Source organism: Galeopterus variegatus, unplaced genomic scaffold, assembly GCF_000696425.1.
Source record: "Galeopterus variegatus unplaced genomic scaffold, G_variegatus-3.0.2 Scaffold681, whole genome shotgun sequence".
Lineage (NCBI taxonomy): Eukaryota > Metazoa > Chordata > Mammalia > Dermoptera > Cynocephalidae > Galeopterus > Galeopterus variegatus.
In genome coordinates, this window is record NW_007726792.1 from 210,873 (window position 1) to 225,790 (window position 14,918).

Sequence of the window (14,918 nt, forward strand, 5' to 3'; positions counted from 1 at the left end):
TAAGAAGCTACCTTGTTCATGTATTAGGAGAGAGTACAGAAAAAGGGGACGGGTGGGGGAGAGACTACAAAAAGCATTTAAAATTTGTGATCGGCGGGAGGGGCCAACCATTTCAGTACAGTGATTTCCATACTTGGCCATTCAGCAGAAACACCTCGGAAGCATAGTCAAATGACAGTTTTCCAAGTTCCACCTCTAGAGACTGCCATTCAATAGGTTGAGGAATATTTTTATATTCCCTAGTGAGACTCCCTGATTTAAAAAATCAAGTGACAGTAAAACAAAGAAACACAACTGTTGGACTCAGCGAAAAGGGTAGGAAAATAGAACAATATAGATTAACTCTCATTCACTAGGGTGACAGTGAGGTCTTGGAGTCTCTGGAGGATCCAAAGTCCATTGCTCCTACAGTCCACTTTCACTCTTGAGTTGGAGCAGAGGGCCGAGTTCTAACCATGGCTTTGCCACAAGTCACTTAGCTTGTCTGGGCCAAGGTTTCATCTGTAACACCATTTCCAGCAACAAATGTGGGATTCTATAAAACACAGACCTATCACAGTAGATTCTGGAAAATTCTAATCTTTTGTCCCCTTGCTTATAAAATTAAAGTGTTTAAGAGTGAGAGAAAATTAGACTATGGCATCTCACGGCCCTTTGACAGGATTTTCACAGAATCGCAAAAACAAAACTAGCACAAACTTCTGAAGGGCATTCAGTTTAGATAAAAAGGTACACGACTCTACTCTTCAGGGTTTTCTTTTATGCAGGAACTTGCGATAATCACGCTAGGTTAAGTTATCAGCTCTAAGTTTCCCAGGGTACTTCATTGGTCTTCTGGGCCACTTTACTATGAGTGTCTCTTCCATATGCCACCTGTTTAACGACGCTGGTTCAGAACGATGGAAAGGGAACCAAAGGCAAGGCTGGCCAGAGGCAGAACAAGGCCACCCAGGTGACTCCTGGGCAAAGGAATTCTAAAGGCACAGCATAAGGGAGAATGATTTTTATGTTTTTAATAGAGCAATCTCTGCATGATGGGATTGAGGCTGAATAAAACGTTATTTAAGACAGGGATGGAGGAAGAGATGGGCCAGCTATTTTGAGAGCTAGAAGGATGTACATGTACATTAGTCACTATAACCATTGATTTTGTGCTAATAAACTCCTAGAAAGGCTCTGTGCAGTGAAGCTACAAATGCTTAGAAAGGTTGTGTGCAGTGGTGCTGGGAGCCTTCTAATTTCACTGATGTCAACAGTTTCAAAGATTTTAATTCTGTGTTCAACCTCTCTGCCCCGTAATATACACATACACACTATGTACATCACCACTTCATTATATATGGTTCCTAATCTCTTGCTTTTAACTCTTAGCCACTTTTTCCGAAAGTGTCACACCAAGGATTGCTTCATACCAACTTTTGTCCTTCTACGAATTAAAAATAACTAACTTTCTGGGACCACTGTGAATTCAACCCAGGAAAATTAAATAACCAAAATGAAGGAAAAATGAATGTCCACATAAAGCATCCATGAAAGAAATGGAATTAAAGCTCCCTGCGATCACAGTCAGCTCTGTAATGATCTGACATGTACGTTCCTAGAAATCATTGCTCTAGGCAAAATCATGCAAAAGAAACTATAGAACTTTTGAGAAAAATGGGATGAGGGACACAATACCCCAAAACTTCATCAGTTACACATTAGGGAAAAAAAAAGAAACCCAATAAAAACAGTAGTACAATTTAAACATACTAAATGGTTAGGGAATACATGAATACCACAATAAATTGGGCAAGTTATGAAAAAGACCCAAAAAGTGCCTGTGGTAGTGGGTGTTACAAGGGTCAGAACTCTTGGGTTACTGTAAAGGGGAAGAAGGAAGGTAATCTGATGTCAGGTGGAAAGTTGTAAGTCCAGATTTGGGTGAGTGCGACTTATCACATACGCAGTGAACAGAGGTGCTGGTAGATGTTGGAGGAATATCTTGTGTATTCCTCATGGCCCAGTTCAGTTGGGTGCCATTTTCTAATAATCCTTGCAGATCACACTGCACAGAAGCAATGTGAAATGTGCATTATGCTCAAACTATTCCCTCATATGTCAATTGCATGGAATAAATATGCATTTTCAAAACAAGTGTGAACTTGTTGCTATAGCAGAACTGTGTTTGCTAACCTGGCACCAGTGACAGTAGAATGTCACAAAAAAGCCTTCTGTCCATCAATGCCGTCCTGATGAAGTTTCAAAAACTGCTGCCACACAGAACTAAGGTTGACCAAAACTAAAAATAAAATGTTTTTTCTCTGCCTGTCCTTCTTTCATTAGGTCAATTTTGTCTTCGAAGTTTCTATTACTTACCGATAAAATAGTTCACAGATCAAAGGCAAGGCTCTAGAAACCAAAAAGATTCCATTCCTCTTTTACTTCTTCAAGGATTAGCTAAAGATACTCTCAGTACCTAGTATTTAAAATTTGTTTGCAACAAAGAGAAACACAACTGAGACACAGGAACCAAGGATTCACTTTGTGAGTCATCAAAGTGCTTTATTTTGTAAAGCCCGGCTCATGACTGGAGTGTATTGTTAGCACTAGAAGATACAAGGCAAACTTCCTCGCTCTGTCCAGAGTTTATCAACAGAAATGAGTGACAGACTGTTACAGACAAAAATAAAGCAGTTTGTAAACTTCTAAAAGCATACACAGATTGGCCACAAAGGAAATAGTTACTAAAATAATGTCTGTGTACCTTGTTTTCACTTCAGGGTCTCAAGTCTGTAGTCTTGAGTGGAAGAAACCATAGTAAACGTCAGAAGACTGAAACTGATCTACTGCCAGAGTTAATGGTGGTGGTGGTGGGGAACCAAATCAGTGTTGATTAATTTTAACACATCCAATACAGATTTGTACAACTATGTTACAGAGGTGTTAATATCGTCTGTGGAAGATAACATTTACTTAAATGTAAAGTCAGTGGATAGCAGCGGGGATGGTGGCGCTCCTGACTTACAAAGATATCGAGAAGGAAACCCACGCACCCTGGGCGCAATTGCAATCTGGGTAGCCCTGACGTAAAGTCACTGGAAACTCTGTGGAAGATAACATTTACTTAAATGTAAAGTCAGTGGATAGCAGCGGGGATGGTGGCGCTCCTGACTTACAAAGATATCGAGAAAGAAACCCACGCACCCTGGGCGCAATTGCAATCTGGGTAGCCCTGACGTAAAGTCACTGGAAAAGGCAGTATGGCAGGGGGATTTGTTGAGTTCTAAGTAATTACTGAAGGGTGGGGTTTTTTTTTTTCCTTTTCTAAGACTGCCTACAAAAATCATCTCATGTTTTAAACAAAGTACTTCAAAGGCACAGCTTCAGCGCAGCGTGTAAGTTGATAATCTACTCTAAGCATGTCTAATATTTTAGCTTAACGCCTTTCAGAAAATGCAGGAAAGTGGGTAAATACATGATCGATGTTTGAAATTTATAACCTGATTAAACACAATCAGCACAGTTTAGGGCAATGAACTTACATAACTAGATTTGGGTTAAATCTCTTTTTTAAAAAATCATTAGGTTGATAAATGTCCATCTGGAGGAAACTGAACAATCCTTTCCCCTTTATTGTAACAGACTGTCTATCATATACTTTGAATAAAACATTTTCATTTGAAAACATGACTGCAGGATATATCTCAAAATATGACAAACATTATTTCACCTACACTGTAAAATGACTTTACATGTAAACTTCAAAATCACATGCTGTACATTAAATTTTTAGATTCAAAAATATCCCTGTTTTCCTAATAATGTAAACAGTAAAACTGAAAGTTTCAGTTAAAGGGACAATTCTAAGAAAACACCACTGTTGAAACAGTGGTCAAACATAAACATCTTATAACTCAGATTTGCATTCAGTAACAGAATTGAGAGTTTTAACGCTTTGTCCCACAGTGGGAGATGTAGAGACCATTGCCCCAAACTATGCACTTTTCAGGTAAGCTTTATTTTTTATTTTGTAGCATTAATTCCTATACTGCAATGTAAGGGTAACAATGAAGAGGCTCCAGGCAAGAAAAGAGAAGTAAGCAATTTTCCTGGACATATTTACTGAGGTGAAAATGTACAGACAGAGTCACTGGGGCTTCAACTTCTTGTTGGAGGAGGGGTGGCTATTCCGGGACACCTAGGCTCCTGACACTGTGTGGCGACAGAAGCCTGAACCAGTGCACACCCAGACGCCAGCATTCTTCTGTCCATTGCCGGGGGCTCGGTTACAAGTAGGAAGGAGTGTCTGCGTGCAGGGTGGAAGTGTGACATTCGCAGTTAAGTTTTTTCCTTTTAATCATCATCATTATTATCTTCATTATTATTATCTTCATTATTATTATGAATACTGTCTCACATCTTTCAACTCAAAAAAATAAACCGATCCACAGTTTATCGTGTGATGCCTAGTGGCCGCTCTGACATGCAACTCCTCCTCCCCCTCCCCCACATATGCACACTCATTCATTCATTCATTCGGCCACAGCTGGAATCAGAGGGTTCCTGTCATAACACATTCTGACCGAAGCTGATCAGTTTTAATTAACTATTAATTATTTTAAAATGTGCACGCACGCGCACACGCTCACATACACACACATCAGAAATAGCTAGAACGATGCTGGGAAATATCAGGTAGCTGTTAAAAGCGCATAGCCCCCAAATCAGTCATCTTGACCTGAAGATGTAAACAAGGAGGTTTGCTTCCTGCAAGATGAGTGCTGCATTGAGTTTGGTTTTCACTTTTCCTACACCAAAGCCACCTCTGTCCTTCCCATGCTCCTGTCCGTCCAAGGCTGTGCGGGAGGTTACGTCAAAATGTGGCCAATAAAGTCCAAAAAGCGCTTTGAATACTGTTCAGGGTTCACGGTCGAGATCTCTGCTCCAGCCTGGGCAGTTTGAAAGGAAAAGAATATTGACATAATGTTTATAATTTCCCCAAATGACTGTTCATTATCTACAGCTATTTCTATTGCAGCTAAATATTAAGCTAACAATTTTCAAATCGATGCAGCCTCTACTCTTAAAACCTAGCTCTTGGCTATTGGGGCAGAATAATCAAGGTTCTGATGAATCTGTGTCTGAAAATGAGGGAAGGGTGGCAGGAGCACCAGATGCTGTTGTCACATGTGTTGTGACTGTTGCAACTTAAAAATAATCACCTTAGCCACGAGGGATGCTCCTACCAAACAGTGGCATCTGTGTGCCCTGCGATAAGAAGCCACAGGGACAATTCTTTTACTTTACAAGGCAGACTGGAGACTCCTGCAGAGTGACATAAACATAAACAGGTGGAGAAAGGGAAACGCTGATGACAATGACTTCAGGATTGTGTTAATTTTTCAGGACCCTCTTACTCTACGACAGAAATAAGTGCTTTAGTTCTCAAAAACAAAGGGTGACAATAGCTTGAACAGGTTCTGAGGCAGCTGCTCCAAGCTCTTTCCTGGCACATAACCAGGTAGACACAACACTCCTGGCTGTATCTCCCCCAGAGGGAAGGGCTGGTTCCTTGGCAGCACTACAGAGGTGCCACTGTCCCCCCTTCACAGAAACCTGTGCTGAGCAAGGAAGCTTGGCCCCCTGCAGAAGTCCAGTGGGGGGTGGACGGGGGTCTGCTATTATTAAATGCACAGTGCTGGCCACACACCCAAGGTAGTTACTAACCAGTTTCCTGAGCTGCCAAGGGTGAGACCAGAGTGTTACTAAGTCGCCAGGTGCTATTTTTAGACACCCGTGTTACAGAGGAACTCGTAATTGTCTTGCCTGGGCTGCTGGGGTCTCCAGGGAAGAGCCCAGGCCTTGAAGGTAGAGAACGGTCCCTGACAGCAGGTCAACACAACCTTCCTTTGCTAAGAGTAATGTCTTGGTCGTGACCACGATTTTAGGCCATGTGGTATATCATGGAGCTGAACTGGCAACACCGGGGAGACTAACAGGAAGCCATGCTGGTTATGGCCCCCTCTAATTTCATATCTTGTATAATATGGGAAGAACCATGTACAGAGCAATGTGCCCGGTGTCTGGCCTAATCACCTCGTGTATCCCCCCCACAAAACCCCATCAGCAAGGCATTAGGACCCCTTGATTGGCTGAGGGAACAGAAGCTCCAAAAGTGTTTCCTCAAGGCCATACAAGCAGAAAAGGTGAAACAGGGATTATGTCTGAGATATGTTTTTCCAATATACCCATGGCTTTCAACCAGAGACGAGCAACCGAATTATCATAGGACCTTCCGAAGACCCTGCCCTCAGCCTCCTGAAGTGGACTCAGAGCCAGGGAAGGGCGGTGCATAGCCTGAAAATGGTGCTCCAAAGTTCTGAGGCCAGCTGTCGGGGGAGCACTTGGTTGGTGCTCTGCACACGGCAAGTGCAGCACAGCTGTTGACAATGTGACTGGAGTGTCTCATTGGCGCGGTGCATAGCCTGAAAATGGTGCTCCAAAGTTCTGAGGCCAGCTGTCGGGGGAGCACTTGGTCGGTGCTCTGCACACGGCAAGTGCAGCACAGCTGTTGACAATGTGACTGGAGTGTCTCATTGGCAATGGAATATGGCTTTAGGCTGGTTCCATTTCTGGAATGACAGCCTGTTTGACTTTAAAATAGAGAAAAAGAGCCTCTATTGAGTTGGTTGGCTCTGCTGTATCTTGGTTAGCGCTACATAGTCTATGGGAGGCGCCTCTCCCTTCAGCCCTGACAAACCAGGGCCCATGTTCACCTGTGGGGGACCGGCTCTATGACTTCTGGTACACCTGCAAAGCCAAAACAGATCCTTGCAATACAAGTGCAACATGGATACCCAGCGAGTTGTGAAGCTCAGCCAGGCAGGTGGGGTGTACTGGCAGGGCTGGGTGCCAGGCCGGGCCTGGGCAGGCATCCCATCTTTAGCACTTCCTAGTTATGGGGCCCCGGCAGGTTACTCCTGAAGCTGTCTTCCTCAGTTTCTCCAACTGACAAAAGGGGATACACTAGTATTTCCCTCACAGGCTTGTCATAGAGATTCAACAAGTCAACATATGCCTAGAATAGTGATAATTCTGAGCAATCATGAAAAACATGAGAAATTAATATTACTAAACTTTGCTCTTGCACATAAAAGATTTCTGTGATAGAAAAAAATATAATTCACTGTGAGAAAAGCAATATAATCCTGTATATTTGGGAAGGATCTTAAGCAGAGAGCTCTGAACATTTCTCTAATAACTTTTCATTATCTAAACATTAAAACGCTTTACCATCAGCATTTTAACTAATCTTTGGAACATTTTTCAAACAAAAATGAATGCGTACAGTATTCTAGGGATGCACTGGCTATTAATATCGGCAGTGGGTAAAAAGATGAGGCGCAGCCCCGTTAAAGCGACTTGCCAGAAGCCACAGGGAGTCACGGTATGGGCAGTGGCATTTGCTGGTGCTGAGTCTTGCACTCAGAACACGACCCCCGTGGGGAGGAAGAATCACTAACGGACTTTGAATGGCTTAGTAGAAAGGAGTGGTCCCTGCATTACAGACAACGTCAAGGACCCAGTAGAGAGAGAAGGAAACAAACCTGAGATACTTACGCCATGTTTAACAGTTTTTGCAGCGTGGGCAGCTTTCTTTTTTGCATCATAATGAGTAAGAATGTCAATAATTGCCATGAAGTACACCTCTTTCCTAGGAGAGTCTGCAAAGGCACGAGAGCAGTGACTGTGGGACACACGACAACAGCTGGAAGCACGAGGGCTGCAGAGGGAGGGAGAGGCTGGGCCAGTACATGGAAGGGGTCCAAGGACAGATTCCACGTAACTTCTGCGTGTCCCTGCTAAACAGACAGCTGACTCCCTACCCTGTCCTCTTTCAATTTGGAAAGTTAAACAAACAAAAAGTTAAAAAAAAAAAAAGAACATCATAACCCCAGGCTATTAACAGTGGATGTCCAAGGATCACGTGTTTTTATTTTTAGTTAATCTGCTTTTTCTTTAATGATTGTGTATGGCTTTGGTACAAAGAAAAACCCTATTTGTAAAATACTCCATAAAACAAGTAGAACTAATCATGCTCCATTAATCCTTTTCTACCATTAGATATACTGTTCATAGTTAATTCTCACTGGATATAGTATCAAACTGGATAAAGGCATATATCATCACATCACATATCTATTTTCTAGATGTTTCCAAAAATGTGATGCTGTTTCAACTACAAACAGTAAGAAAAGTACATTTGACTACATCTAATTTTCTGTGTTGAAGAAACAATTTTGTTGAGCAAAATAAAAATAGAACAAAACATAATTTAAACTCATTTGGTTGATAGGCCATCTGAGATTTAAAAAAACAAAAAAACCCCCACAATGATTACCTACACTTTATTACTCAAAAACCAAGAGGCTGCTTTTATCATGTCACTAATATATTTTGTTTTCTTCATGGAAAAGTAGCTAAGATAGAACGTAATAGTCCTTCAAATATCTAATAACCTAGATATTCTACATTAAGATTGGTCTGACTCTAGAGAAGAGGGCACAGACCACATAGTGGGGGAGGATGGCAGGAGACAGACACAGCAGCAGGTCAGAGATTCTCATCCACACACGGGGGCCTGGCCTCAGTGCCCCTGAGAAGGAAAGGGCTGTTGGTGACGATGCACCTGCCCTACAAGATGGCCACATGAGGGTCACAGGGGACCACATACATGTGCCTAGCTCAGGACAGATTTATGATACTTCTGACTTAGATAAAAGAGAAAACAGCTAAGAAAAAAATATATTTCAAAACATTTCTTATATGTATTGTCTATATTTACATGTGTGTATGTGTGTATATGTACATGTGTGTTGTATATATAAAATAGTTTGTGGTTTCACTCTATTCATCACAAAACTCAAGGACCTCATCACATTATACTTCAAAACCAGAGATCACAGTTCCTTTAACATGCTCTTGTCCCCAAATCAATTTATTTGGACCCTGGAGAATGAGTTGTGCACTGCGGCACACTCGCAACTGGGGTTACGATTACTGTAGAGAACTATGCAAAAACCAAACCACTTCGTGTGGAAAGAGCGTCGATGGTGACTACGCTTACTTTCATGGCATTTAATTCCATAAACATCAATGTTCGGGTCGAACTCCCCCGGAGCCAAAGGTGGCGAGCTGTTGAGCGTGTTCCCGGGACTGTCGGGAGGGGTGCCCACCGGGTGGGTGCCGTCACTCTCCCCCTCCTCCTCCCCGTCGTGCTCTTCACACTCCACCTCCTCCTGCTCGGCCCTCTCCACATCATGAATTCCCACCAACAGGCTGTAGTCCATGAGCTTGAGCTGGGCGAGAAACTGGGGGGAGGGGAGGGGGTGACACAAAAACCAAGATTTGAAGAATGCAAGCTCAGGAGAACACACATCGGGGAAGGGTGCAGGGGAGAGGCACAGGAGCCCGGTTGATGAGGCTCTCACGCTCCCAGGCAGCTTCTGTCACTACATGCTTAGCCTCACACTTGGGGCTGGTTCAGAGCTCGTATTATTTTCCCTGAAACACGAAGCTGGAGGCTGAGAGGTGTGCATTTATCACATGGAGGCTGGATGACACCATGGAGCAGGAAACATGACTGGCAAGAAAGAGACCCACCTGGAGGGAGGGAAGAGAAGGTTTCTCCCAACAATTAAGACTGGCTAATGGGAAAAACCAGGGACCTCCCATGTAGCTTCCAGCAGTCTTTCGGAACAGTTTGTGAAAGCACTTTGAAATTCAGCACACTCTGAGGAGGAGATTATTATGCTGTCCATCACGAATAAGTGAAAGCCCAAATGTCCCCATCAACGAGCAAATGCACTGTGTCAACGCTCTGGTGAGCAATGTGGTCCTTCTGTCCCAGACCAGCTTCCTCCTGATGGAAGCAGGGGACAACGCTGCTGAAGGGGCTTTGCTTCCCAGGGGGACCGCCGACCCAGGATTCCTGTCCTCTCTCCCTCTCCTGGTCCAGCCACGGCTACACTATAATGTGGGACAAGACCTGGCTCTGTGCGTTTGGCTACTCCTGTCTGCCAAGTTCTTTTTTGATTTTTCAGGTCAGGATTTATTTTTTGTCCTTTCCTTTCCTTTCCTTTTAAGTAGATGCACCCAGACACATGGCCTTAAGCACAATGTCCTAATTGATCCTCAAAATATGCATGGCATGACTGAGTGCAAACCTCGGCAGTCCATCTGCTGGCTGGAAGTAAACGGCTCCCTCAGCCCCCGGCTCTGCACAGGGTCCAGTTCATTCAGACCCTGGGCTCGGATCCGAGAAGGCGCGTGGCCCTGACTCCTGGAGAACTCGGTGCACCCTCGCTCAGAGATGCGGAGCAGCTGATGGCCCCCGGACTACTCTGATAGAACTTAGGAAGCGAACTTCCTTACGCTAAGGGCAAGCGTATGCAATTATAGGTCTTGAAGTTCTGGCAGAAAATGAATTGAGGTCAATTTGCTGAGACCTGCAAAGCCATTTCTTTTTCCTGAGCCTGTGGGGAAGCAGCTCTGTCTGAGAGCTGGAAAAGAAGTGAGAAGCCACTTTCTGTATGAAGGAGGAGGAGGGGACCTCTGGACACACAGTGTCCCGCCCTCCAGCTGTTTCCCTGACACCGTCAAACACCCCCCCCCACACACGGGGCCTGCTCTGCCCTTTATCCCTCCGTAACTCCCATTTAGTTGCTTTCCCACCATGAATCCCCCGTGGCCGGGCTATATCCCATTTGTTTTGAGATCAGAAAGCAGAAATGACACAAATCTTATATTCAGGTATTTAAGCAAGGCAGGAGAAACCTGTTTATTTAAAAATAGATAGAAGTAAACCCCTCACTTAAACAGAGTGCAGAGCTCACCCTCATGCCTCGAATCAGTGTTCTGGCCCCAGAGGGACAGGAAGCCGCCTGCTCTCGTGGCTTCCCCCACACCCCCTATTACAACGGTCACAGCAACCAACTCCACTTTCCACCTCCCTCACCAGACTGTCTTTCCAGTGGGCAAAGGCTGCGGCTCTTCAGGGGCCGGGCAGCCACTGGGCTGCAGGCTGCGCCTGGCCAGGGATGTGTCCACACTGGCGGCCTCTGCACCCCAACTGTGGCTGCGAGAGGAAGCACCGTGGTGAAATGCTGCTCGAATCTTTACCAACATGGTGCCCGCCACCCAGCCTGGAGCTGGGCGACCTACTCTGCTTTACATGGGCCCTGCCTGTGCAAGAGGACTAACTAAGCACCATGGGGACAGCAGACCTGGCACAGGACAGGGTCTGAGATGTCCCTGGGAGACAGCGAGCAGGCTCAGATCAGAGGAGGGAAGAGAACACAAAGCCTCAGAGGTAAGGGGTGAACTTGAGAGCCTGCACAGAGCCCGAGCACTCTGCACTGGACCGTGCTGCCCCTGGGGCTACGTGAAAGCAGCTCTTCCCAAATCATGTCACTAACAACCCCAGTAGGAAGACAATGAGTAAAACAAAGTCAACAGGTCTCCGAGGAGGAGGAGGGCCTCCCACGTTAACAAGCTTTGTGTCTCCAGAGGGGTGTAGGGCCCGCCAGCATGCCTCACACCATGTGACAGGGGCCCTGCTCCCCCTCTGGAGCGGGCCAGGCCTCGTGTTCTGGAGGCGTGCGGGGAACACGCTGCATGAGAAGGACCGCTCGGGAGGCAGGGCCAGCGGGTGCTCGCTGCGCCCTTCCTCTGCCCCAGGTGCTGTTCTAAGGTCTCCAGGGGCCGTGCCTGGGGCTGGGCTCAGCCTCTCAGCTCCTGGAGAAGCGGGGTAGGGTATCTTTTGTCTCCTCCACTGTCCCTTCCCATACCTAGAATGATACCTGGCCCTGGTCCCTTTATCTAAAGTCTCTCTGGCCTCCCCCGCTTCCTGAAAGCCACTCCAGGAGTCAGGGATTGGCGGTGGGGGCACTGTTGGAGGCACCAAGTTGCCAGGTGGCCGACATCTGCCCCAAGCCCAGGGGTGCTGGTGGGTGGCTGGTGGGTGGGGACTTAGCCAGGTGGGCCCTGCTCAAAGAGGAAGACTGGGTGCTGCCTGAACATGCCCCTCTAGTCCTCTGGAAAGGAAAGATGTTTTCAAAATGCAAATTTGATCATGACATGACCCTGCTTAAAACCTTCTGATGGTGTCCCATTTCTCACAGGGCAGAAATAGAACTCTCACATGGCCCAGGAGGCCTGGATAGCTTGGCCCCACCCCCATCCCACCTGTGTCCAGGTACCTCCTCCTGAACCTGCTCAGCTGTAGAGGAACCTGCTCAGGGCAGCACAGCCCCAGAGTACGGGCACTTACAGCACTGCGTGCTCCTCCTCAGTGACACTAGGCTGGCCACACACTCATTCCGGTAGAGTTCCTGAGTAACTTCTCTTTCCCGACACAGCAGCGCCACCAGGGCTCTGGCGGGCTCCCAGGTACTCAGCATTTGCTGAACTAGAGAATGGGACACCTGCTGCATGTTCCCCACCCCCCCAACTCTCCCCAATTCTCCCCAACCCACTTTCTCCAGGAAATAACCACCAACACCAAATAAAAGCAAAGAACAAAGTGACATCGAAAACCTGTGTTCGAGGCTACAGAGGCAGCACCTCAGGGAAGCACAATGAGACCATGTGCAGCCTCTCTGTGCTCCCGGGAAGGGAACCCTCCTTTAGCAGGGAAGTCTACTGTTTGACCTTCAGATGGTCGACCCTCAAATACACTTTCAACTGTGCCTTATGCACAAAAAGCAGGGGCTGCCTGTGATTAACTTGCTGAAGTTCAGGCAGGGAAGGGCTGATGGGGGGCTGGTCAGTGGCACAAACCAGGTGGGTCTCCAGGCCCACGTCCTCCCCGTCTGGGCCGCCTCAGGCCTGTGGTCAGACCACTGCCTGGGCTTGTCTTCCAGCGAGGAAGAAATAAAGGTGCACTTAACTCCTAGTGCGACCCACCAACCCATCAGTGAAATGCAAAACGTATCCCTAGGTGAGAAGCTGTTCTGACATGCCCAAGAAGATGGAGGAAACCTGATGGGCATGATACACGTTCACACATCTGTGAGCCTGACGTGGAGACGGAAAAGATGAAGCACAGCACGGTTAAGAGTGCAGGTTTTACTGACGAAGCCACCCTGTCTATTCTTCTTTAAAATTTCAGATAATCTTAAAAACAAAAAGTATAGGTTTTGGAGTCAGCTGGGAGATGGAGTCTTGTTTGTCTCACTTTCTGGCTCTATGCCCCGATTCATTCACCTCTCTGCACCTCAGTTTTTCTAACTTCAAAATGGGACAATACCACTCACCTCACGGGCAGGTGGAAAGGATAAAGAGACAATATGGGCAAGGCCTAAAGAACACGGTGCTTGGCATGTAATGACAGAAGCTGTGGTTATGAATGTCAATGTTCTGAAGACTGTAGAAGGCCTTTTTAAAATCAAGTATGCGGGCCAGCTGCACTAGGGAGAGTGCAGTGCTTGGGAGCGCAGCGGCGCTCCCGCTGTGGGTTCAGATCCTACATAAGGATGGCTGCTGCGCTCACTGGCTGAGCGCGGTACGGGCGACACCAAGCCAAGGGTTGCGATCCCCTTACCGGTCACAAAAAAAAAAAAAATCAAGTATGCAATTTAAACCTGGAGACAGGCTCACATTGGGCGGCCCAGAGAAGAAGCACGTGGAAAACTCCATTGAGCCACTAGTTCTTTTCTGCACAAATTCACTTTAAATCTCTTCTGAGGTAGAGTGAAGAGGAGTGTGGCAATACACCTGAGATTCTTGGTAGAGAAAATTTCCGTCGGGTGCCACAAAATTACTGTGGACTGAAAGCCTCAGGATCGAGAAAGATGACAGAGAGGGGACCAAGCCTCCGCTATGGGGTCTGCACCCAGCTAATGTTAGGAACTCAGTGTATATCTGCTGCTTTTTTGTTTATCCCTTTAAGCTTCTAACTCAAATGTATTAATTTTTTAAGAACATAAGATTTCAAAGCATAGAGAGTTTTAATTTTTCAGGTCCCCTGCTTTTCTTTCTTTCCAACTTCCTAATAATTACCTGGCAGAGCTGTGACCCGCCTCTTTTTCCCTCAGAATGTGCCACCTAATTCCTGAATAACGAATTCCTCGTTAAGCCAAATCTTTGAGCTAGTATCTTCCTCAAGATCTTTGTGAATCCTGTCACAAATTCTTCCAGAAAACTAGGTGGCAAAGGAGCAATTAATAAACTATTCCTCACCATAGTTTTAAATTAACTTTATTTGCTAACTTTATTAACACCTCTGCTGTACTGAATTACCACCTCCTAACACATTGGTGATGTAGAATGAAAACTCCAGTCAGCCCCATTTAACAGTTATACTTTTCTTGTTAAAAAATGATAACAATCTTCCCATGGAGCATTTATCAGAAAACAGTCTCCATGGTGCTCTCGCAAACGTTTTTAACTTGCGTTTGATGTCAGAGCCAGTAGGAGCGTGGCCTGTGCGGCCTCAGGTTCCACTCTGAAGGCAGTAGCTGTGTGCTTTTGAGCAGATTCCACAGTGTCTCTGGACTGGGCTTCCTCGTCCATCAGAATGGGATGGTAACAGTACCTACCCTTGAGGAGCTGATGTAAGAATGAAGACACAATGACTGCAGGCAAGGACTTGGGCTCTTTGTGCTCCACAAATGTTGGCTGCCACAACCCCACTACTGCCACTGCCTTAGCCCCTCTCACATGTGTCCATGGTTGGGACAATGAACATGAGATGCCCTGTGCTGGGGGCGCTCCTGGGCACTGCGGAGAAAGCACAGTTTTGCACTGTGGGGTGCACGGATCTCAGTGTGAGCCATAAGAGATCAGGGTGACTCTCCAGGGTCAGAGTCAGGAGTCAGAGGTGACAACAAGCAGGTCAGAAGGCAAAAGTGACTTTTACTCTCCATAGAGCACTC

At 46.0% G+C, this 14,918-nt stretch overlaps 1 protein-coding gene across 2 annotated transcripts in view; it reads right to left on the reverse strand.

The window, feature by feature from the left end:
- Positions 1-2,527: 2,527 nt before the first annotated feature.
- PIP4K2A (phosphatidylinositol-5-phosphate 4-kinase, type II, alpha) overlaps positions 2,528-14,918 on the reverse strand; it is a 75,996-nt gene continuing 63,605 nt past the window's right edge. Inside the window, exons 7-10 of one of the 2 annotated variants that reach the window (XM_008571334.1) lie at positions 9,110-9,353; positions 7,603-7,706; positions 3,205-4,931; positions 2,528-3,053 (exon numbers count right to left, since the gene is read on the reverse strand). In XM_008571334.1, coding sequence (XP_008569556.1) covers positions 4,851-4,931; positions 7,603-7,706; positions 9,110-9,353 — 429 coding nt within the window. In that variant the 3' untranslated portion in view covers positions 2,528-3,053; positions 3,205-4,850. Of the gene's footprint in view, positions 3,054-3,204; positions 4,932-7,602; positions 7,766-9,109; positions 9,354-14,918 lie in introns of both variants that reach the window. The other variant, XM_008571333.1, reaches the window with a different exon arrangement.